The 24652-nt window shown below is 48.3% G+C and overlaps 3 protein-coding genes across 6 annotated transcripts in view; 1 reads left to right on the top strand and 2 right to left on the bottom strand.

Moving 5' to 3' along the window:
- Positions 1-7050: 7050 nt before the first annotated feature.
- Positions 7051-21147, bottom strand: nphp1 (nephronophthisis 1). Of its 3 annotated transcripts, none has more exons than XM_076992066.1 (21): positions 20937-21147; positions 20642-20706; positions 20475-20535; positions 20185-20303; positions 18768-18999; positions 18089-18190; positions 16884-16978; positions 16704-16746; positions 16527-16611; positions 14864-14958; positions 14639-14708; positions 14365-14423; positions 12093-12218; positions 11765-11875; positions 10561-10643; positions 10333-10409; positions 10063-10165; positions 9094-9206; positions 8009-8082; positions 7839-7883; positions 7051-7589 (listed from the first exon to the last, which is right to left on the bottom strand). In XM_076992066.1, exons 1-21 carry the CDS (start codon positions 21000-21002, stop codon positions 7341-7343), a joined length of 2073 nt encoding a protein of 690 aa, XP_076848181.1. In that variant the 5' UTR covers positions 21003-21147; the 3' UTR covers positions 7051-7340. The 3 variants fall into 3 exon arrangements, with proteins under 3 accessions (XP_076848181.1, XP_076848182.1, XP_076848183.1); XM_076992067.1 differs by having other exon boundaries at positions 7839-7880; XM_076992068.1 differs by having other exon boundaries at positions 12153-12218; positions 20937-21146.
- A 1074-nt stretch (positions 21148-22221) lies between these two features.
- On the bottom strand, positions 22222-23146 carry lnc.lemp (lncRNA encoded micropeptide). The gene is made up of 2 exons (XM_076992057.1): positions 22710-23146; positions 22222-22475 (listed from the first exon to the last, which is right to left on the bottom strand). Exon 1 carries the CDS (start codon positions 22912-22914, stop codon positions 22744-22746), a length of 171 nt encoding a protein of 56 aa, XP_076848172.1. The 5' UTR covers positions 22915-23146; the 3' UTR covers positions 22222-22475; positions 22710-22743.
- Positions 23147-23720: 574 nt separating this feature from the next.
- ttbk1b (tau tubulin kinase 1b) overlaps positions 23721-24652 on the top strand; it is a 42306-nt gene continuing 41374 nt past the window's right edge. For both annotated transcript variants that reach the window (XM_076992055.1, XM_076992054.1), the window contains exon 1: positions 23721-23992. The gene's annotated coding sequence lies outside the window, so the exon portion shown is untranslated. The remainder of the gene's footprint in view (positions 23993-24652) is intronic.

The following is a 24652-nucleotide window of genomic DNA, read 5'->3' as shown; positions in this document are numbered from 1 at the left end:
CGGAGTGTGCATGCGCACGTGTGAGTGTGAGTGCCCTTGTGCACAGTGCACATGGGGGTTTTGGGGGGGGGGGGGGGGGGGGGCTGGTCAGAAATTAGGGAGGTTGTATGAGTCAATATTTAACCCGAAAAGCTGAGGAATCCACTCAGTTCTGAGTTCTTGTTAAACTCGCAGAGGGCATTTTTACATGTTTATGGCTTAGAACAACCCTCCGGGGCATTTCATATGACCAACAACTCCAGCAGGGTAATGTACAACCCTGGTGACCCACGGGTCACTCCAGGAGGGAACATGGCTTAACATGCTTCCCTCTTTTTGGCATTAGCTGGGACAGACGTAATCATCTTCAGTATACCTGATAGGCACAGCTGGTAGCATTTACGTCAGGTCTTGTGTGCCGTTTTATTCATGTTTTATTTACTTGTTTATTTACTTAAGTCATGATTTATTTACTTAAATGATTCAATTTTTCCAGTATCCCAGCTGTGTGTAGGATACAGCTAGGTCTAATACATGTGTGTACACAGGCTGTAAGTTTGCATTATGCACATAGGGTTCACAGATAGTACTTGAAAGATTTGACTGGTTCTTTCAAGTTCCACTCTACTGCCCATAGGGACCACACACACACACACACACACACACACACACACACACACACACACACAGCCCCCTCCCATCTCCTTAGCATCGCACTCTCCTCCCTGGTGTTGGTTTGACCGGTTCTTGGTGAAACACACCTTATCGTGATGAAGAGTAGCTCTCGTGTTGTCTGACATCACTTGGGCAGAGACACACGGTTTGTTGTTCCTGGGAACGCGTTGCCCTCCCCACATCCCTGACAATACCTGTTTGTTTTCACCAGGATCTGGTTACCCACGGCGACGACATGATGCTAATTTAAAGAGACTTTTGCTTTTGCCCCTCTCGTTTCCCTCTTGTTTTTCTGTTTCTGCCAGTGGTGCCAGTGGTCCCAGTGGTCCCAGTGGTCCCAGTGGTCCCAGTAGGCCCAGTGGTCCCAGTGGTGCCAGTGGTCCAGCGGTCCAGTGGTCCAGTGGTCCCAGTGGTCGCAGTGGTCCCAGTGGTCCAGTGGTCCCAGTGGTCCAGTGGTCCCAGCGGTCCCAGTGGTCGCAGTGGTCCAGTGGTCCCAGTGGTCCCAGTGGTCCCAGCGGTCCAGCGGTCCCAGTGGTCGCAGTGGTCCAGTGGTCCCAGTGGTCCTAGTGGTCTCAGTGGTCCCAGTGGTCCCAGTGGTCCCAGTGGTCCCAGTGGATGTGTGAAGCCTCCACAGGTCAGCGCGTCCCCGGGACTCCGCAACAGAGCGTGTCCTGAAGAACGCAGGACATCGGGGGGGGGGGGGCTGTGTGCTTGACCTCGTGAAAATGTGCCCTGGCCTTCTGTTTCCTGTCTGTCCTACATCAACACAAGCAGTTGACATGACCGGGTGAAATATGTCTTGATATGAAGATTTCTGTATTTTTACAATTCATTTTTAAATATGAATTATGAATAATTATTTAACAGCATTATGAAAACTCCCTAAAACAAATGGTAGCAGTGCATATCTGGCAGTGTTGGTAGGTTATACAGCACTACCAGTGGCGGACTTAGCAATTTGGGGGCTCAAGGCGATTTTAGCTAGGGGGTCCATCAACATTAATATGCGAGAAATAAGTTAGCTAGTCAGGGGGGCCCTACAGTGGGCTGCAGTCGGAGGGGCCCAAGGCAATTGCCTAGCAACGCAAAGACCGCCTCTGAGCACTACTGTATTACAGCCGTGTCTGTTGACTTATTGCTTGTGTATTAAATACAGTCCAGCTGTGTTTCACATCCAGAACAATGTGGCCCATGTGTTTAGCCTCCAGACACCAGAGCTACACACAGAACAGTTGAGGGAGATCGGGAGACCAAGTCCTGATCTCTGCTGCGTTAGTCATCAGAAGGCCACGGGCGTCCAGGGTTGGATCCAGGGTGGATTTCCTACGCCCTGAAGTGCCACTTTGGCAACATTCCTCAACAGGTTCTTCAGCAGGTTCTTCAGATCCTGCATTTATTTCGGCTCACATTATGAATTTGATACTGATTCTCTTCTCAGGTTATTGCTATGCAGTGAAGCGATCTGCGGTTTGTTACCTTTCTACCCACCCTGCTGGATTACAATGTAGTCTTACAGACTCTGGCCTCTGGATACTAAAATATTTGGTGGATATGTCCTTAAAAATACAGTAGTGACGCACTCAGTGAACATCACCCCATTGAAGGCTCATGCCAAAACGTGCCCATCTAACTAGCCTCACACACCCAGAGCTGTATGTCACACCTGAATGTCTGTGGGGAAGACAATCCAAGCAGGGTTGGGTACGACCAGGTAAAGACCAGCTCGGGGCTTCTTGATTGCTTAGAACAGTCCGTTTGAGTACTAGGACAGGAGGCCCACATGAACATAGAGAATGACACGCAGTTCTCAGAGTCGATCCCAAATAAACAACGTCATCTCCCACATGTCGGTCCCAAAGAGGGCACGTCATCTCCCACATGTCGGTCCCAAAGAGGGCACGTCATCTCTCACATGTCGGTCCCAAAGAGGGCACGTCATCTCCCACATGTCGGTCCCAAAGAGGGCACGTCATCTCCCACATGTCGGTCCCAAAGAGGGCACGTCATCTCCCACATGTCGGTCCCAAAGAGGGCACGTCATCTCCCACATGTCGGTCCCAAAGAGGGCACGTCATCTCCCACATGTCGGTCCCAAAGAGGGCACGTCATCTCCCACATGTCGGTCCCAAAGAGGGCACGTCATCTCCGACAAACATTCCGTCCCTCTTCTCGTTACGCGCTTATAAACAGGAAGTGCATCTTACCATGTTGTACATGCTGTGAGCCAGTTTGAATGGCAAGCACTTCAAGAACCTTGTTTTTTATGGTGGTCCAGTGTGTTTTCATTAATCCTGGATTACAGGGCGTTATGAAGAGTTACTAAACCAGTTTTTAAGGTCATTGTTCATCGTTTCTAATTGTTCTGCACTTCGATGTTTGAAGTCAGTAGCCATAATCTCCTACACTGACTCAATAACCACTAAATGCTGCCACTGACCCTGTGACTAGATCCATCGCATGGTGGTAGATGTCAGATGAACCGAGAGCCGCAGGTTGCTGTCAGCTGCCCATCAAACGTCTCACCGAAGAAGCAAAAACAATGTATTTTTACGATATTAGGGGTCCAGCAGAATGTAAATGATCACACATTTTTTTACCCGCGCGGGGCAGTAAGCTGGCAGTGGTGTTATGAGCGGTGGGTCCACACTTGGGCTCAGTGTGGTGGTATGAGGGTGTTTGCTGACACAAGTGTCTTAACCTGTATGTGGGATTAAGGGTTAGTGTTTCAGAAGAGTGATAGATAGATAGTGATTGGCCCTCTCACCCACTCTCCCTTCTGCTCTCTCTGGATGTCTTGTGTTTTATCTTTTTTTTTTTTTTTTGGGCTCCAACTCTTTTCTGTCACCACGGCAGCAGGCCACCTGGACGTGTTGTCTTACTGGCTTCGGTTTCCTGCACCGTGGTGAAATACGACCCTGTTGGAATCCCTCCCATCTACACAGGTCCAGTCTGAGACAGAAAGTGGTCGAGACAACGCTGGAGATCTGGGTGAGGGCCCCCCCCCACCCCATCGAAACGCTCACACTGACTCTGTCACCCATACCCACTCACACATACAAACATGTCTCTTCTCTCTCTCTCTCTCTCTCTCTCTCTCTCTCTCTCTCTCTCTCTCTCTCTCTCTCTCTCTCTCTCTCTCTCTCTCTCTCTCTCTCTCTCTCTCTCTCCTCAGTAGCAACCAAAAACACAACTCATCAACACAACACTGTTATTTAATATGGGATTGTCCACTTCTCGACATCAATTATGTTTACTACTGTGTACACTTGAGCTAAAATACATGTGTTAGCAAATATGATTTATTTGAATTTGAGTGTGGTAATAATTATCACAGGGTTATTCACCAACACACGAGAGGTCCTGTCTTACAGCATCAACAGCCACTGTGACACCTTAGCCAAGAGGCTCTATAATGCGCAATAAGTATTACAAATCTCATCTGAATTAGCCTGAGAGTTCAAATTTTATCACCCTCATTATTTCCTGGGCTGGTTGGTTTCTGGGCAGGATCCCCATGGAATGGGTAGGGCTGGAATTCTATTAGCTAAGTTCTAAACAAAAAAATCTCACAGAACCTGTTCCATTTTATTTCTCCATAAACAGCTGTGGCAGGCATCAGGAGAAGGCGATTTATACGGCACAGCCTAGAGCTCCTTCCTCCTGTCTTCACTTTACTCCTTCATTCCTTCTCCTTCTCTCGTTCTGTTCACTTCTGTCCTGCTGTGTGTCTCCGATTAACTGGATGGGTCCCACAGAGCATGATGGCTTCACATGTAGCTTTGATATCAGCCGCTCATTAAGCCCTTTGACCTGGTCTCCACCTGTTCAAAACCTGTAGAAGAACAGAAGTGTGTAGGACACACCTGTTGGCCCTCTGCCACGCTATACTCGCCACTGTCTTTTCCTCACGTCTCTAAAGGAATTTATAATCTCACACACACACACACACACACACACACACACACACACACACACACACAGTTACCTCAAATCTTCTTCAGATATATGGATAGAATATTACAAATTTAAAATATTATTATTATTATTATTATTCTAATAGGGGGATGGCTGGGAGTGTATAGAGTGCCCACCACACCGTGCCCACCACACCACCCTCACCACACCACCCCCACCACAGCTGCCATTTTTCCTTCTATACCTCAACCGTGAAGAAACCCAAGACACATGCCGTTTTAAGCTCGGTGTGTTTGTGATCAACAGTTACAGCCGAAGACACCCACCGGGTTGACGGCGTTGGTCTGGCAGGGGCAGTGGTGGTGTGACTGGGGCAGGAAGGTGTTTCTGCATTCCCACAGGATGACTGGGAGTGCTTTGTTTTGTCAAAGCCACTGGAGTCGTCCCAGTGTAAACCCATTTAAAAGACTAACCAGAGACATTAGTCACAGTTCCAGTTCCCCAGTTACTATGACACTCTGTACATCCTGTGAGTGTAAACATCCATCACACCAGCATGCAGTTATATTATTTCCATGGGCCTAATAATATTTGGGATGCGGGTCTTAACACAGCAGGGATGTGGACAACATAGAGGCTCTGGTAATGTGTGAGTGTGAGTGTGTGTGTGTGTGTGTGTGTGTGTGTGTGTGTGTGTGTGTGTGTGTGTGTGTTACAGCACAGCAGTGTTGGAGGAGACTGGACACTCTACACTAACCCTATACACTCTAACCCTATACACTCTACACTAACCCTATACACTCTAACCCTATACACTCTAACTCTATACACTCTACACTAACCCTATACACTCTAACTCTATACACTCTACACTAACCCTATACACTCTTAACTCTATACACGCTAACTCTATACACGCTACACTAACCCTATACACTCTAACCCTATACACTCTACTCTAACCCTATACACTCTAACCCTATACACTCTACACTAACCCTATACACTCTAACCCTATACACTCTACACTAACCCTATACACTCAACCCTATACACTCTACTCTAACCCTATACACTCTAACTCTATACACTCTACACTAACCCTATACACTCTAACCCTATACACTCTAACCCTATACACTCTAACTCTATACACTCTACACTAACCCTATACACTCTACTCTTACCCTCTACTCTAACCCTATACCCTCTAACCCTATACACTCTAACTCTATACACTCTACACTAACCCTATACACTCTAACTCTATACACTCTACACTAACCCTATACACTCTAACTCTATACACTCTACACTAACCCTATACACTCCAACTCTAACCCTATACACTCTACACTAACTCTATACACTCTACTCTAACCCTATACATTCTACACTACCTCTATACACTCTACTCTAACCCTATACACTCTACTCTAACCCTATACACTCTACACTACCTCTATACACTCTACTCTAACCCTATACACTCTACTCTAACCCTATACACTCTACACTAACCCTAATCCTGCAATATGCAGAAAGTCCGGTAAAGTACCTAAATTCCGTGTACCTAAATTCTGTAGGATATAATTATTGTCAGAGTTAGACAATCAGACAGAGTAGCATCAGTTTCCTAACAACGTCAGTGTCTTAAGACCTCACTGACAAATCTGTATTCCTGTAGCTACTGGAACTGGTCCTGCACTGGCCCAAATGTCACGGCCAATCCCTGACTGGGTGTGAAACGGTTGTACTGGGGGGACAAAAGCGCAGGCTGAGACATTCTATTAGTGCGGTTAGTCACACTGAAGCGTCACAGGGTGTGTGTGGGTGCCCCGATGCTCTCTTAACGTTGGGGATTAGGCCTGAGTCGCTCCTGCCAACCTGCTGTCATATAAAGTCCTGTTCTGGGATGTTTGGGTGAGGCTCGTGTTCAGTAATGCGCGGCATATGTGAGCCTTTATAAAAGTGGAATGTGTGGAAATAAAAAAATAATAATTAAAAAGCGTGTGGACAAAAGAGGGAGGAGTAAAGAGTGTGACAGGGTGGAGACGGGTGGTGGGGCGGCAGGACCTGTGGGCGGGGCTTCAGGTAGGAGGCATGTCCTCTTAAAATAGGCCGTTATATAAAGTGTCAGAGCTCCGCTGATCTCCGCTGCCTTTGTAGCTACAGGGAGGTCGGCATTCCTGTCACGCACGCGCACCTGACCGGGCGCTACGCTAGGCCCGTGTGTTCCTCCACAGACTCGCTGGGTAAACAGTATAACAGTATCGGTCCATTAACTGCGAGGACGGCGTTGGGCGAGCTGATATGAGGATAGCTGAAGTGGCTGTTGGCTCCTGTAGGCCAGGAGCTGCAAGGGCACACGTGTGTGTGTGTGTGTGTGTGTGTGTGTGTGTGTGTGTGTGTGTGTGTGTGTGTGTGTGTGTGTTTGTTTGTGTGGTCTGTTCCACTCAGGCCAAACACAGCACCCAGCCCTCCGACATGCTGAGTTTTATTTGTTTTTTAAGAAGGATTTAGAGGTAAAAAATAAAATAAAATGACAAAAAGCAGAAACCAGTGTTCAGTGTTATTTTGGTATTGACATTGTTAATGGTGGAACCGAGACTAATGACTGGTCAGAATTTGAATATGATAATGAACATGATCATGGATTGGAGTCTTTCCTCAGGTTTGGTTACGCCCACTTTTAGCCTCTGCTTCATGCCGATTGGTACATGAAGTGTCCTGATGGGAGTGTTCAGTAGTGTGTGGCTGAACGGAGCGGGTCAGCGCCAGGCAGAGTCCAGGAGGTCATAGGTGACCTGAGAGACGTTGAAGGCTTGGTGCGTGTGATTGGAGGACGTCATGGTTTCCATGGTGATCTTCTGCGTGGGGTTGTAAATGAGGCGGGCCCGTTGGGTTTCGGTGTCTTCGTGGGCCCACAGGGGAGCCGGCATCTCGGCCAAGAACAGCAGAGGGAAGACGCTGCTGAGGAACACACTCTCAAAGCTCTCCTTCAGCACGCGAATATCCTTCTGTAGTACACACACACACACACACACACGGAAGCAGTGTGGCTGCTTAAATAACCACCAACAGCATCGGAACGACAACTTCCTTCTGTCAGACACACACTGCTCATGTACAGTACAAACAGCACGTGTGTGGAACAAACATCACGCAATGTATTCAAACTCAGACTTCTTTCAAACTTACTTTCTTCTCTGACACACACACGCTCTCTCACACACTCTCTCTCTCTCTCTCTCTCTCTCTCTTTCTACCTTGTCAGACCTCTTCAGGCTGTTTAATGTCTCCACCCATGACTTCTGGGAAACATACAAACATACAAAGACACTTGGTGACATAATTCAATACATTAATGCATATTTAATAAGTTCTGTTTGTATCCGTGTATGTGTATGCATGCGTGTTCAATTGTGTGTAGCCACACCTTGAAAGCATCCATTAGGTCAGGCTGATCCAGAACCTTGGGGAAGGTAGCTAGAACCGGACTGCATATCAGATCTAGAACGGTCCCAACAGTAGTCCGAAAGAGCATCAGATTACATATGAGAGAAGCACCAGTCTGTAGCCACCAGGAGCGCACTGAAGAGTACACGCAAAACACCTATATACTCCTATATACACCCGACCTCCTATATACACCCGACCTCCTATATACACCCGACCCCCTATATACACCCGACCCCCTATATACACCCGACCCCCTATATACACCCGACCTCCTATATACACCCGACCTCCTATATACACCCGACCCCCTATATACACCCGACCCCCTATATACACCCGACCCCCTATATACACCCGACCCCCTATATACACCCGACCTCCTATATACACCCGACCTCCTATAAACACCTGACCTCCTATATACACCTGACCTCCTATATACACCTGACCTCCTATATACAGTATATAAGAGACACACACACTCACCACTCATCTACAGTATACACGAGAAACACACACTCACCACTCATCTACAGTATACATGAGAAACACACACTCACCACATTCATCTACAGTATACAGGAGACACACACACCCACCACATGTATACATCTCGTGTCTCGTGTATACATCTACAGAATACAGGAGACACACACTCACCACTCATCTACAGTACACGAAACACACACACTCTCCACACTCATCTACAGTACACGAAACACACACTCTCCACACTCATCTACAGTATACACGAGACACACAAACACCACACATCTACAGTATACACAAGACATTCACATACTCAGTACCACACTGTACCACATACACTATGCCAGACACACTGTACCACATGCTGTGTACTACAACATACTCTGTACCACATACACTCTACCAGACACTCTGTGCCAGACACTCTGTGCCACATACACTGTCCCAGACACACTGAACCAGACACACTGTACATGACAAAGACTGAACTCCTTGCAACTGTACACCTGTAAAATGCACCTATGAGAGAGGTGTACCTAATAAAGTTGGTGTGTGTGTGTGTGTTTTATGCACCTGCGTTTTGCATGGTGACCCTATCCAGCAGCAGAGTGTCTGCGAGCAGCTGTCTGTAGAGCGTGATGAGGGGGAGGGTTGACAGGCAGCCCACCATGGTGTCAGGCAGCAGGCTGGATGAACACACACACAACACACACATTCAAAACACACGTGCCAAAACCCCACAAAGAAGTAACTTTCAGCACAGTACAGGCCGTTCAGAGCTACAGGCTTGTGTCTATCCTAACATCTTGATCTCAGGACAGATCCGTGCCATCCGTCAGAAATATACAGTTCAATGTAAAACAAACGACCCCAGGCTATCCATTTTGTTCTATAGCTGCCTGGACTTCCAATTCAGCTTAAGTCATGTTAAGCAAAATTAACACACAGTCTTGATGGGACATATTGAGTATGTGTGTACTCAACCCTGCATACAGTTTTAAATTTTCAAACACCTATTTCATCCCAACCTTTTAGCAGTGTATGTGTGGGGTGGCGTATTCGGTGGTGTGTGTGGTGGTGTGTGGGGTGGCGTATTCGGTGGTGTGTGTGGTGGTGTGTGGGGTGGCGTATTCGGTGGTGTGTGTGGTGGTGTGTGGGGTGGTGTGTGTGGTGGTGTGTGGGGTGGCGTATTCGGTGGTGTGTGTGGTGGTGTGTGGGGTGGTGTGTGTGGTGGTGTGTGTGGTGGTGTATTTGGTTGTAAATGGGAGTTCCCTTTTGAATGTTGAATATTGAAGCCCTCTCAAAGTTTCTTCCTCATGCTGTCTCACAGTGTTGCTCTGGTGTGGGTGTATGTACTCGAGTTGTTGTCTGGTGTGGGTGTATGTACTCGAGTTGTTGTCTGGTGTGGGTGTATGTACTCGAGTTGTTGTCTGGTGTGGGTGTATGTACTCGAGTTGTTGTCTGGTGTGGGTGTATGCACTCTAGTTGTTCTCTGGTGTGGGTGTATGTACTCGAGTTGTTCTCTGGTGTGGGTGTATGTACTTGAGTTGTTCTCTGGTGCGAGTGTTTGGGGATTTGAGCTTGACGACGAGTTTGGGTTGTTTCCTGGACATCAGCATCTGCTGAAGAACACCAGTGTTGGTACCTGGACGAGGAAGAAGAGAAAGGGTGGGGGTGTGTACAGATGTGGGTGTGTTAGGGTGGGTGTGTGTGTGTGGTTGGGTGTGTGTGTGGTTGGGTGGGTGGGGGTGTGAACAGATGTGGGTGTGTTAGGGTGGGTGGGTGAGTGAGTGGTTGGGTGTGGGGCCAAACCTCTTTTATTAGATGTAGCATCAATATTAGCCTCTCTCTCATAAGGAGTTCCTCCATGCAGAGTCAGCTCATGTGTTCTGAAAGGACAGACGTACACAGACACACACAGTACGTTCCATAAGCCCCTTCAAGCACACAAAAACATGAATCAAGGTTTCTATTTGTGTGTGTGTGTGTGTGTGTGTGTGTGTGTGTGTGTGTGTGTGTGTGTGTGTGTGTGTTGGAGACCTTGGAGGTATGAGTGTTCCATTATCATCAAACAGTCTCAGGAAGGCCCACCCACAGCTCAGATCTCCCTTCTCCCCTGTGGACTAAAGCAGAGGGGTTACAGCACAGATCACACCATCTACGGCAGTCTGCACAGTGTGGCACAGAGACCTGCTCCAGTCTGCACAGCGTGGCAGAGACCTGCTCCTCAGTCTGCACAGCGTGGCAGAGACCTGCTCCACAGTCTGCACAGCGTGGCACAAAGACCTGCTCCAGTCTGCACAGCGTGGCACAAAGACCTGCTCCAGTCTGCACAGCGTGGCAGAAACCTGCTCCTCAGTCTGCCTTCTGCAGGCATGACTTCCCAGGCCAGTCTGTCCCGTGTGATCAGCCAATCAGTGCCCTCAGGAGCATGTCAACAGAGCTGAGAGCCACTCACACTGCTGCACACGGTGCCGGCCACACGCCTCACACTACATTCACACACACTGGCTCCGCCTTCAGTGTGACATGGCAAAATGAGTTCTGTTTGATCATGTGATCACTGGGATTCATCAAAACGCTCAACGCATACTCCCCTTATCATGAGGGTCTGTGATTATCATGGACACAAACAAAAAAAACAACGTGTGATTGGTTAGGGGGCCTCATATTTGCATATATGTCAGTACTGGATTGGCCAGGAGTGTGATGACACTCAACACGTGATACATTGTGAAGCACTAAGCCAAACTGGAGTATGAGGGCTTGGCACCACCGCCCTGTAGGATCAGAGCCTAGATTAGATCAGCACTGCTGCGGGATTATACCAGAGATCAGTTTATCTGTAATCACTATGTTCTCAAAGGTCAGAGCGGTGGTCAGATCATTCAATAATGTCACATAGGGTTCAAGGAGATATCAGAGTACAGGTATGTTGAAAGAAGGTTAAAGCAACATGATCTGACCTCAGATTACACCACATAACGATCTGACATCAGATTACACCGCATAACGATCTGACATCAGATTACACGGTTTTTGCTGGCAAGATGCTAAATCGTGCACAGGCTGCCTGAAGCCAACGTGGATGAGGCGGATTAAAGCGCCCCGTCATCTTCCCGATGGGCTTTGTGTCGGCTCAAACGTCCTGCTGCTGACCGAGCTCACTCCAACAGCTCCCCCTGTGGAAGCTGAGAGGAACTGCTGCTCAGAGATCCAGAGCCACGGTTCAGGACACAATTACGTTTCTGATGTAGGTGATGCCGAGCTCGAACAGGATGCCCAATCCAGGAGAATCAGAGTCACAGCGGAAGAAGCAATCTCCATCCAGCAGGCTGGGCAGTACACCGCTCACCTGACGACGAAGGAGGTGCCGTGATCACACACACACACACACACACACACACACACACACACACACACACACACACACACACACACACACACACACACACACACACACACACACACACACACAGACGAGATGACTCATTAGTACACACGTATGGCAGCACTTCACTTGTCTGACTATGTGATTATATGTTAATGAATGAGAATGTCTATATGCATACATATATTTGAGAGCATGTGTTTTCAAACGTGTCCTGGGATTGTGTGTGTACTAGCTGTACCCGTGGTGAGAAACTCCAGGTTTTTGGACTGTGTGTGGCTCTGACTGTGTGGATATTGCTCAAGACCTAAGAGAGAAAAAACAAAATGTCATTTTTACACCCATAACCCTGATTCCTCAAGCCAGGTTTCCTTAAGGTTCTGCTTATATTGGTTTCATTATATTGGAACCAAAAAAGAACGAAAGAAATAAAAAGTTATTGTTGAACCCCGTGCACTGAGCTGGGAGACTGTCAGCCCTGATCCCCGACTAACGTGAAAACATATGAGCGTGTCCTGAAGCGTGTGTCATTCGAGCGTGTGTCCTGAAGCGTGTGTCATTCGAGCGTGTGTCCTGAAGCATGTGTCATTCGAGCGTGTGTCCTGAAGCGCGTGTCATTCGAGCGTGTGTCCTAAAGCATGTGTCATTCGAGCGTGTCCTAAAGCGTGTGTCCTGAGGCGTGTGTCCTGAAGCGAGTGTCATTCGAGTGTGTGTCCTGAAGCGTGTGTCCTGAAGTGAGTGTCATTTGAGCGTGTGTCCTGAAGCGAGTGTCATTCGAGCATGTGTCCTGAAGCGTGTGTCCTGAACAGTGTTGCGAATAACAGCGTTAGGTAACAGCGTCATTTTGTCAGTAACGGGATAATATAATTAATTACTTTTCCTGTCGTTACAAACGCCGTTGACATTACTGGTCATTAAAAGCGGTGCGTTACTATATATTGATATACTAACTGTAATCCGAGCGGATCGCTGCCCAGGCTAGTGAGGAGTAACAGATCTCGATAGGTCACAGTTCTCGGTGGAACACCTGTTTAACTTAGCAAGTCAGTAAGCGATTGGCTAAGGCAGCGTTATGATAGCCAATCAGAGCCAGTGTTTTTACATGCGCGCCGAAGCACGCGAGTGACACGACACAAACGGAGAAGAGGCCGAAATGGCGTCAGGTGCAAGCCAAAAAAAACTAGAACTTTCAAGGCAATATAAACATTATTTAAGAAAATACTTGACGTTCCTGAATGTCTACCAGACTGGGTATTTGATTTATTTAATAAAGAATAGAGGTTTTATTGTTAAGTTTACTTCTGTTGTGAACAAACCAGTTGTCTCAGGTTGAGAGAATTGAATTTAATTTCATAGATGTAAATGCACTTTATATAGTGTAACTGTTTACTCTTGCTTTTTTTTTCTTTTTCAAAGATTTGGGATTTTAAAGGATTTTATCCTGCACTGGTCTGTTGATGTGCAATAAATATCAAAAGTTAAACACCTTTCTGATCTACTCATTTCAACTGACTGTGAAAACTGCTTTTTCAAAAAATCCTTATTCATTGGCATATAACTTCTTTTTTTACTGTAATGCAAATAGTTACTTTGCCTGGTAACGAGTTACTTTTATTATAGAGTAATTCAGTTACTAACTCGGTTACTTTTTTGAACAAGTATTGAGTAACTAATTACTTTTTTAAAGTAACGTTCCCAACACGTGTCCTGAAGCGTGTGTCCTGAAGCATGTGTCCTGAAGCGTGCGTGCTACCCAACGGCCTCACTATTGTTGCAGAAGAACGTGGAGCGCACCTCTCTGGAAATCAGCGATATTACAAGATCACGAATGACTCACCACACAGACTAAGATGTAAGTGTGACAGCCTAAAGATCATGAAGTTAAGTCTAAACACGTTCTTCACCCCCCCCCCCCCCCCCTCCACCCAACATCCACACCCGCATTACTGCGCTGGGAAGGTGATGGGGATGCCAGCAATAATTTAAATGTTTCCAGCTGACCATGAGAGTCCTGGACAATGAAGGGCCGTGGCCACAATAGCTTTGAACACAGCCAGTCATGCACGACTGTGTGCTCGCGGAGATAAGAACAATGCAGTTGAGAAATAGCAGGTTAAACATTCACATCTAAAGCATGCCGCCGGGAAACAATATGGCCTTTAAATTACACTCAGTTTGGAGGAGCGTAAGGAAGCAAAAGTAGCAGTAACAGTTTGTAGTTACTACAGTGGTGTGTGTGTGTGTGTGTGTGTGTGTGTGTGTGTGTGTGTGTGTGTGTGTGTGTGTGTGTGTGTGTGAGTGTGTGTGTGTGCGGGCGTGCAAGAATGTGTGTGTGTGTGTGTGTGTGTGAGTGGATGCATTTGTACGCGCGTGTGTGTGTGCGCGCGCAGACGTGCACGAATGTGCGTGCCTGTTTGTGTGCATGTGTGTGTGTGTACAAATAAGTACATTACCTGAGTCCCATTAAAGGCGCAGAGACGAACATGACGACTGAGAACCTGCAGCCCCACACCTGGGGGAGGAATCAGACAACACAGAGTCAAACACACACACACACACACACACACACACATGGGGGAGGAATCAGACGACACAGAGTCAAACACACACACACACACACACATACACACACACACACACACACACACACATGGGGGAGGAATCAGACGACACAGAGTCAAACACACACACACACACACACACACACACACACACACACATACACACCTGGGGGAGGAATCAGACGACAGCTCCACAGAGTCAGAGTCAAACACACCAGAGATGAGTAGACATGAACCTACACACACACACACACCCACGTTACAATGCTACCTTGAGTATATCCACTCATATTTACTTAGACAACTCTTTTACCACTCAGACAGGTGTGTGTGTGTGTGTGTGTGTGTGTGTGTGTGTGTGTGTGTGTGTGTGTGTGTGTGTGTGTTGGACCTTTCCAGTGTTTGGGTCCAGATGGAGGTCTTTAAAACAGAGCTCTGATTGGCTGAGCTTGGGTTGTATGTAGTGACTGGCCTTGTAAGACGTCCCTGCATGAGAAACACACATAACGTAACACATTCACACGTGGTATAAACGTTGACCTGTCATCATGACACTGAGCGTAAGCTAAAGGCTGAAGTTACATTCGGCCTGGTCCAGTTTATCCACCATTAGACACCGCGAAGCCGCGGTGTAGAACATGACGTCTGTGATGTATTGAGAGAAGCCAGTGCCAAGAGGAACCCCCATCACCAGCTGCTTGTGTATGTGGTGTCTCTTTAAGCAACACACAACCCAGCACAAGTGCAGAGAGTGTGCACTTTTTGATCATTCGTGGGGTTTTTTTTTTTTTTTTTTTTTTTTTTTTTTACAGTGACCTATAACACACTTTTTCCATGAGTGCGTCACCTCCGGGACATATCACGTGTGTGTGTTCCGGCCGCACGCTGCTGTAAATAGCGGCGTTCAGCCATTGGGACAAAGTTCTGTACTGGTACCCAGCGTGCCTCCAGGCGGGGATGGAACACAAGTCAGAGCTGGCCAGGAACGCCGAGCCGGGAACGACAACACGCACCACTCTACTTCCATCACTCTACTTCCGCCACTCTACTTCCGCCACTCTACTTCCGCCACTCTTCTTCCGCCACTCTACTTCCGCCACTCTACTTCCGCCACTCTACTTCCGCCACTCTACTTCCGCCACTCTACTTCCGCCACTCTACTTCCGCCACTCTACTTCCATCACTCTACTTCCATCACTCTACTTCCGCCACTCTACTTCCGCCACTCTACTTCCGCCACTCTACTTCCGCCACTCTTCTTCCGCCACTCTACTTCCGCCACTCTACTTCCGCCACTCTTCTTCCGCCACTCTACTTCCGTCACTCTACTTCCGCCACTCTACTTCCGCCACTCTTCTTCCGCCACTCTTCTTCCGCCACTCTACTTCCGCCACTCTACTTCCGCCACTCTACTTCCGCCACTCTACTTCCGCCACTCTACTTCCGCCACTCTACTTCAATGGCAAATAGATGGACAGACATTGTACGCCCCCAATAATCCTCATGTTTGTTTACTGTAGACAGTGTTGATATGCACTGATCTCTGATATGTACTAGGTAAATCTGCTTGGTTGCTGCAAGTTGGCCCGAGTCTGGCCCGAGTCTGGCCCGAGTCTGGCCCGAGTCTGCCCCGAGTCTGCCCCGTGTCTGCCCTGAGTCTGGCCCGAGTCTGGCCCTCACCCACGGCTGCAACCGGAATCTCAGCCGCTCACCGAGCCCGACTGACCGAGCTGCTCTGGGTTACTCATCTCATTTTCAAGTGCTTCCTGAACTAGATCTGAAGTGTCCCAGCTCAGCCCTGCAGTAACGTGGTCACTGCTGCTCCTGTGTGCTGGGTGGAGGTGGGGAAGGTGGGGGAGGTGGGGGAGGTGGGGAAGGTGGGGGAGGTGGGGGAGGTGGGGAAGGTGGGTGGAGGTGGGTGGAGGTGGGGAAGGTGGGTGGAGGTGGGTGGAGGTGGGGAAGGTGGGTGGAGGTGGGTGGAGGTGGGTGGAGGTGGGGAAGGTGGGGAAGGTGGGGAAGGTGGGGAAGGTGGGCAGCCTGCCCTCAGCACACACCTTCCTCCAGCAGGCGGGACAGGGTGGAGGCTCTGAAGCCCGGAGGAATAGCTCCCATAGCAGACAGCACATCAGTCGCGTCCATCTACAGAGAATACACACAAGCACACGTTTGATTAGTGTATTACAACGGGTGCGTTTACACACTGCTGTGTGTGTGTGTGTGTGACCGTTTACCTCAGCGACTGCTTTCTGGCTGCTGCCCCAGTTTGATGAAGTGCTAATTATGGGGGGGGGGGGGGGAGGGGGGACATATTCAGTTAGCTACTGATATAAAACACTTTCCAGCATGGCACACGTTGCATACTGCATCTCTACAGCCACATCGCCATCTTGTGGACAGAGAGAGAGCCTCACCCTGGTTGGACATCGGAGGGGTCATTCCTAGCGTATTCTTCTTCATCACTCTCCTCATCCTCACTCTGCTTGTCTTGTTCATGAGGTGAGATCATCTGTGACATCAGAAGAACATCATACCTGTTCACCTCTACGGGAAACATCTTAACACCACTACAAACGTGTTATCAGTGATGGCTAAATTACCTTGAGAAAGTAATCCGATTACTGATTACTGATTACTCCTTTTAAAAGTAACTTAGTTACGTTACATATTACTTGATTTTTAAAGTAACTACGTTAGATTACAAGTTACATTCAGCAGCAAAATAAATTTTTCCAATACTCACTTTATTGGAAGTGCATTTTTAACAGTAACAATGTATTGAAGCAGGTTCGGTAACCGAGGCAGAAACTGCTTAATCCAACAATCCCGAGGAGGGAAACTTTATTGATAACGCAACCCTGGCGCGCGCAGGCTCCGCCCCCCAGTGTCACTTAAAGGGCAAGACTCGCCGTGAGGAGTAGGAGTCGCTACAGTATCTCCTGACATTACGTTTGTGTAGCTGCGCGGTATTATTTGTAAATTTATTTGTAAACGTAATACAAGCGAACTGGGGTGGGTTTCCCGAAACGTTCGTAGCGCCAAGTACTTCGTAACCTCTTATGAAACGTACGAGGTTAAGAAGTACTTAGCGCTACGAACGTTTCGGGAACCCACCCCAGTTCAGTCAGACAGCTTGTGAAACGAAATACCATTACAATTTCAAGCAATTTAAAGTAGGCTACGTTAGTCAAAATTCCAGCACTTTTCAAACGTGGAACACAAAGCAACATTAAAATTGGTCAGGTAAATGTTCCTTCCCCTGTTTTTGAGGGGTGTTTCTTTACACTACCACATATCGTTACGGGAGGACACAGCAAAGAATGACTTGTAAAACGTGCTCGCGCTCTCACAGGGTCGCGCGCAGCGTGCGGAGTCGAGCGCTACGGTCAGACGCAAAAGTAGAACTGAGCCAAGAAGAAAGCAAAAATATATATTTTACTAGGGAAAATATAAATAGTAACGCACAGTTATTTGGATAAGTAACTTTAATCTGATTACTGGACTGGAAATAGTAGCGCGTTATATTACTCGTTACCGAAAAAAGTGGTAAGATTAGAGTAACGCGTTACTAAGTAACGCGTTACTGACTTCACTGCGTGTTATGTATACGTGGACAAACCTGGAGGTAGTTCTGGGGGACCAGGCCCCTGTTTCCTTTTGGATCCTGGGCAAACCACCATCCATCCTCATTCTTCTGAAGGACTGTGAGAACATCCCCCTTCTGCCAGGGAGTAAAGCACACGCAAGTCAGCAGGACGTGTCCTGCACACACAGGACGTGTCCTGCACACACAAGTGCTTCTCACAAACCAGCTGCTGCCCCATGATGTTGGCAGGCGCTCACTGATGCGTCATCATGCACAGACTGTGTTCTGGCCATCTCTGGTCAAACTAACACTGTGGCCATCCTCAATACAAACACTGTGGCTTGGTTGTGGAATTAAGACCATAGAATTATTAGCCTCTATTACCAAGCTCTGTGTAATGACGCAGATCCATTATAAAGGTGTTCATAGTTTCTGTATATGAACGAACTCTTTAGACACACGGAAAACCAGGAGAAGCCCTCAGTCAGTCCGGGCATAGTGGCACAGACCAGAAGGTCTGGAATTATGAGTCTACTGAAGGGAACTTTCAGCATGGACCATATGTTAGGGTGAATATGAAGACCACCATTGTTCCCACCGCTCCAGGAACGTGGGAGCACCACTGTAAACATTCCCAGACATCTCCGTGACACTACGATGAGGACACGAGGGTCTCGGTGAAGTGTATTCAGGGCCCTGTGGGAGTCTCTACCTGGACGGTGAGGTCTCCCTCCTCATCTCCGGTGAAAGCACCGAGAGCCACGTATGAGGGGGGGGTCTCCTCAGCAGGACCCCTCCCTCTGCCTGCGTCACCAGCTACCAGGTCAACAGCAGCATCATCGTCATCTTCCTCCTCACAGTCTTCGTCCTCTTCGTCCTCCTGGCTCTCTTCCTCTTCCTCACCCATGCTCTCCTGCTCCCCATCTGAACTTGGCCCTACACCCCTGGACAGTTCATAACAGTGTTTTACTTTGATTTTGTGGGGCTCACCGAGTCCAGAAACACCAATGAGGTTAACAGTGAATGACAACTCAGAGGCTCCATTAACCCCTTACACTCCAGTGTTTGCTGTGTGGAGCTGTAGAGAGAGTGTTTGTGTGAGGGGAGGAGCTGTAGGGAGAGTGTTTGTGTGAGGGGTGGAGCTGTAGGGAGAGTGTTTGTGTGAGGGGTGGAGCTGTAGGGAGAGTGTTTGTGTGAGGGGTGGAGCTGTAGGGAGAGTGTTTGTGTGAGGGTGTGAGGAGCTGTAGAGAGAGTGTTTGCGTGAGGGGCTGTAGAGAGAGTGTTTGTGTGAGGGGCTGTAGGGAGAGTGTTTGTGTGAGGGGCTGTAGGGAGAGTGTTTGTGTGAGGGGTGGAGCTGTAGGGAGAGTGTTTGTGTGAGGGGCTGTAGGGAGAGTGTTTGTGTGAGGGGCTGTAGGGAGAGTGTTTGTGTGAGGGGCTGTAGAGAGAGTGTTTGCGTGAGGGGCTGTAGAGAGAGTGTTTGTGTGAGGAGCTGTAGAGAGAGTGTTTGCGTGAGGGGCTGTAGAGAGAGTGTTTGTGTGAGGAGCTGTAGAGAGAGTGTTTGCGTGAGGGGCTGTAGGGAGAGTGTTTGTGTGAGGGGTGGAGCTGTAGGGAGAGTGTTTGCGTGAGGGGTGGAGCTGTAGGGAGAGTGTTTGTGTGAGGGGCTGTAGAGAGAGTGTTTGTATGAGGAGCTGTAGGGAGAGTGTTTGCGTGAGGGGCTGTAGAGAGAGTGTTTGTGTGAGGAGCTGTAGAGAGAGTGTTTGCGTGAGGAGCTGTAGGGAGAGTGTTTGTGTGAGGGGTGGAGCTGTAGGGAGAGTGTTTGTGTGAGGGGTGGAGCTGTAGGGAGAGTGTTTGTGTGAGGGGCTGTAGGGAGAGTGTTTGTATGAGGGGTGGAGCTGTAGGGAGAGTGTTTGTGTGGGGGGCTGTAGGGAGAGTGTTTGTGTGAGGGGCTGTAGAGAGAGTGTTTGTGTGGGGGGCTGTAGGGAGAGTGTTTGTGTGAGGGGCTGTAGGGAGAGTGTTTGTGTGGGGGGCTGTAGGGAGAGTGTTTGTGTGAGGGGCTGTAGGGAGAGTGTTTGTATGAGGGGTGGAGCTGTAGGGAGAGTGTTTGTGTGTGTATGTGGGGGGGGCTGTACTTGTCCTGGGGTTGCAGCTGCAGCCTTAGAGCTCGCAGTCTGTCCTGCAGAGTCCTGAGACGTTCCAGCTCATCATGCTTGCGCTGCTCGTAGTTCCCTATCGGAGTCGACTCGTCCGCCTCGGAGAAAAACAACATGGAAGAAAGTCATTTCAGTTTTTCCTGAGTGTGCGTGCAAGAGTGCACACGAGAGAGACACAGAAAGAGCGATGGAGGTACTCTAAGGCCAGGATTTACAGTGAAATGAAACATTATCTAATTATTCACTTGTTAATTATATAAAATCAATACTTTGGTCAATTGCTGGAGCTTCTTCAAAGTCTCCGTCACCGTGTTTTGCAAATCCAAACACCTATTAAGAGATGAAGCCGTGAAGTTTGCCACCCATGTACCCTTAGAGACATGAGAGACGATGATAAACAAAATATTGGACTTCAGGTCACTGCAGCCCAACTCGCCTCTGTGTGGTCTCTGTTCTCTCTTCTACGTCCAGCCCACTGACGTCCTGTGTCAACACGTCCACCTGCAGGACATTTCACATTAACAGGTACAAGCAATAACGTATCCAGGGTCAGGTAAAACAACCAAACAACTAAAAACATCAATATCTGCACAGCAACTCGATGTCGACTATGTGGTCAGTGATGTTTGTTTGGTTAGGTCACATTTAAATCAGTTAACTGTATTTCTTCATGACGTGTTTACGTTAGCATGCTAATAGTAAGCTAGCGACATGATCCCTTGAAAACGAACCCGTCTCCTGATGTCATCTGTATCCCTTTGCACCGTTTGTAGAGCTCCTTTCTTTTTCTGTGGCATTCTGGTCTTAGATTTGCTCTATAACTCGTGAATTAATAATCAGAGAAGTGATGCTGTAGCTTCATTTTTAGCAAATCAACCCAACATCATAAATTCAATGAAGGACGCCACAGATGGTTGCTAAGATATTTCAGCAGCAGCAGAAATATATCGTCATCAAATTGCGTCTAAACTAATTCGACCACTAGATGGCACTGTTGACAAAAGAAATAGTATTTAATTCTCACTCCACAAGCAACTTTTTCTTAATGTCCTCTGACAGGTCAAACTGGTTCTTATTCAGATCGGTTCATTAATCTTTACAGGCCTTTATAAAATCTAGTTATGGCTGATTGTACGTGGTTTACACTGATCAAATGTACCGTTTTCTTTTTACATATTATATAACTATACATATATACATATATAAAAATACCCAGACATGCAAGCAAAGTGCTTGTTTTGGAATCTTGTATTACTAGCATTACAGTAATTATTTGGTTTAATAAAATGAAAGTGTGTTAGTAAAAAAATCCACATTCTGGTGTCTGGCCCAAACTGGTCCAACAGTCCAGACGCTGGTGTCTGGCCCAGCGGTCCAGACGCTGGTGTCTGGCCCAGCGGTCCAGACGCTGGTGTCTGGCCCAGACTGGTCCAACGGTCCAGAAGCTGGTGTCTGGCCCAGACTGGTCCAACGGTCCAGACGCTGGTGTCTGGCCCAGACTGGTCCAACGGTCCAGACGCTGGTGTCTGGCCCAGACTGGTCCGGCGGTCCAGACGCTGGTGTCTGGCCCAGACTGGTCCAACGGTCCAGACGCTGGTGTCTGGCCCAGACTGGTCCGGCGGTCCAGACGCTGGTGTCTGGCCCAGACTGGTCCGGCGGTCCAGACGCTGGTGTCTGGCCCAGATTGGTCCAGCGGTCCAGATGTGGCTGAGTGGGCTCGTTTAGTCTCTTTGTCTGCGATACCCACCGTGAGTTTGCCCACCTGGCGTGTTGGGTTACGTGGGCAGAACTGGAGCTCTGCTGGGTGTGTTCAGTGTTCCTGTACTGTGGTGTGAGTGAAGGATTCATCCTCGTCACTCTCAGTGTGAGTGCAGTACGGGAGGCTTTGAGAGCAGGAAGTGGCAACAAGCAACAGTCTGCTTAAAAATGTGTAATTTACCATTTTACAATATCCTCCACACATCAATGAAACACAGAAACTGGCAAGACACGACCAGTGAATACAACGCCAGAAAATTAAGATTAGCAAAATATTTTATTCAAACAGTAATAGGACAGCATATGGACAAACAACCTGTTAAAAAACATACATTATCATACACCATTTTCCACCAACATAAAAAAATGAGGGTTTTGACAACTGCATCACTCCGGCGTCCACATAGTGTTCACACATAGGACACAGAGGACATGTGTGTCTGGGGGGGGGGACTTCACCCCTAACGTCCAAGGTCGGAGGTCTCAGAATACTGACATTCATTTCAGGAGGTCTGTTTAAAAACACACAAGAGAAACAACGAACGGTAAATGAGTGATAAAAGAAAACTAACTACATTTTGTTGTCAAGCGCAACAGTAAATAATAAGACCATAAGGTCCAAGTCAAGCACTGTAATTACCGAGTAACGAGACCTACTGTATCACACGTTATTTACACGCCTACAGTCTCCATCAGGACGTGGCGCTAGCTGCGCATGCGTGACTGCGCGCCAGGTGTGCGTTTACCTGGCCAGGCCAGGTGAGACGGGTGTCCGGGTCGCTACGCCAGGTCCAGCTTCTTCTGCGTCTCCGTCAGTTTGTCCTGCAGCCGTTTCTTCCGCCAGTCCAGAAAGCGCCTGCGCACCCGGTTGGCCTGCCAGCCTGCGACGAACCCGGTGGCGAACGACACCAGTATGATCACCTGTAGCGTCCTGTCCGACACGTCCGCCATGTTCACCTCTCTCTCACGGGTCACGTGATACGGGTCTACGGAGAGTCTCGAGGTCCAGTCTCGCGATCGCACGAGAAATCGCGTCTGCGCTCCTTGTCAGTGCAAATTAAATACACAGTGAGATGATCGTTTAAGTGCACAAAGTTCCGTAACTGGTTCGATAGGTGGCATAATTAAACACGCCTGTGAAAAAGCACACACTCTTAAACGTGTGCCGTTTGTTCAGACTACAGTGGTAGATAATTATTGGTGTTACCTACTCACTGTGTTTACTAAACACTCAGACAGTCATGAATTACCACGACTTATTAAAAAAAAACATTAACTCAATGAACGGATGGTGTGTGTGTGTGTGTGTGTGTGTGTGTGTGTGTGTGTGTGAGAGAGAGAGAGAGTGTGTGTGTGTATGTGTGTGTGTGTGTGTGTGTGTGTGTGAGAGAGAGAGAGAGAGAGAGAGAGAGAGAGTGTGTGTGAGGGAGAGAGAGAGACCCCCCCTTCAGCTTCAGAATGTGAATGTAAATCATTGAAATGATAACTTTCCCTAAATGTTATCATATATTATTGTTATTTGTTCTTTGTCAATGTTATTGTCATTGTTATCATTGTTGTAATGCTTTGGCAACACTGTACCCTATACAGTCATGCTAATAAAGCTATATTGAATTGAAAAAATTGTGTGTGTGTGTGTGTGTGTGTGAGAGAGAGAGAGAGAGAGAGAGAGAGAGTCTGTGAGTGTGTGTGTGAGAGAGAGTCTGTGTGTGTGTGTGTGTGAGAGAGAGAGAGAGAGAGAGAGAGAGAGAGAGAGAGAGAGAGAGAGTGTGTGTGTGTGTGTGTGTGGTAAACTGTAGGGATTCACGCCTTTCAAGTTGCTACGCAACAGCCATCCTCGGTCACGCATGTGCGCGGTGCACGCTGGGAGTGTCCGCGCGACGCTGCCTCAGTACCGAAAGGAGCGCGAGGAGGCTGAAAATGGTGCCGCATCCACCGGGGCGGAGAGCACCGCGGTCGCGCCAGCGGGACGACGCGCCTTCCCCTCGCCGCTCGCTCTGAGACTCCCCCCGCGACGACACCACAGCAGGTCAGCGGCGTTATCGTGCTGTTCGCGCGACGCCTTTACGAGCGCTCGCGCAAGCCGTTAGCCTCGCGCATATTGGCGTCGCGTCGGCGGTGGATGCTGCGCTCGTGCGTGCGAGCGCGCGCAGGTGTTGATGTTCTTGGGGACGCGCTAGTTAGTCGCGGCCTGTTGTCTTTAGGACTTTTTGTGTTTTTACGAGATTTTATACTACTGGACCCGTGCCAAAAAGATAAATAAATAGCTGCGGTTCTTTTTTCTGTGCGTTTATGCTAAATAATAATCATGAATAATTTACATGCGCGCAACATAATGCGGTTGTACGTCACGCGTTGTGAGGACTCTGGGGATTGTAGTTCTTGATCTGACACGCTCTTCGTTCTTCGTCCCGCTAATGGACTACATATCCCACACTGCCCCTCGCGCGCCGCTCCCGGTGGGGTAACGTTCAATCTTGCGTCGATTGTTTGACGTGAACCCAATCGGCGGTGATCGGCAGTTCTTTTTTGAGGCGGGACTAATTTTCAAAGCCGCCCATTGGCTGAGAGCACGTTTGGGGCGGGACCTAGCGGTGCCTGCCCGTCACTAGGACTACGCCCATATTTGCAGATCTTGCGCCGGCCTCGAGCTGCAGTGCGGACAAAACTATGACGGCAGAAGAGGAGC

Source organism: Brachyhypopomus gauderio, unplaced genomic scaffold (assembly GCF_052324685.1).
Source record: "Brachyhypopomus gauderio isolate BG-103 unplaced genomic scaffold, BGAUD_0.2 sc89, whole genome shotgun sequence".
Taxonomy (NCBI): domain Eukaryota; kingdom Metazoa; phylum Chordata; class Actinopteri; order Gymnotiformes; family Hypopomidae; genus Brachyhypopomus; species Brachyhypopomus gauderio.
The sequence above is the reverse complement of the archived record's forward strand: the minus strand, read 5'-3'. Positions and strand labels throughout refer to the sequence as shown.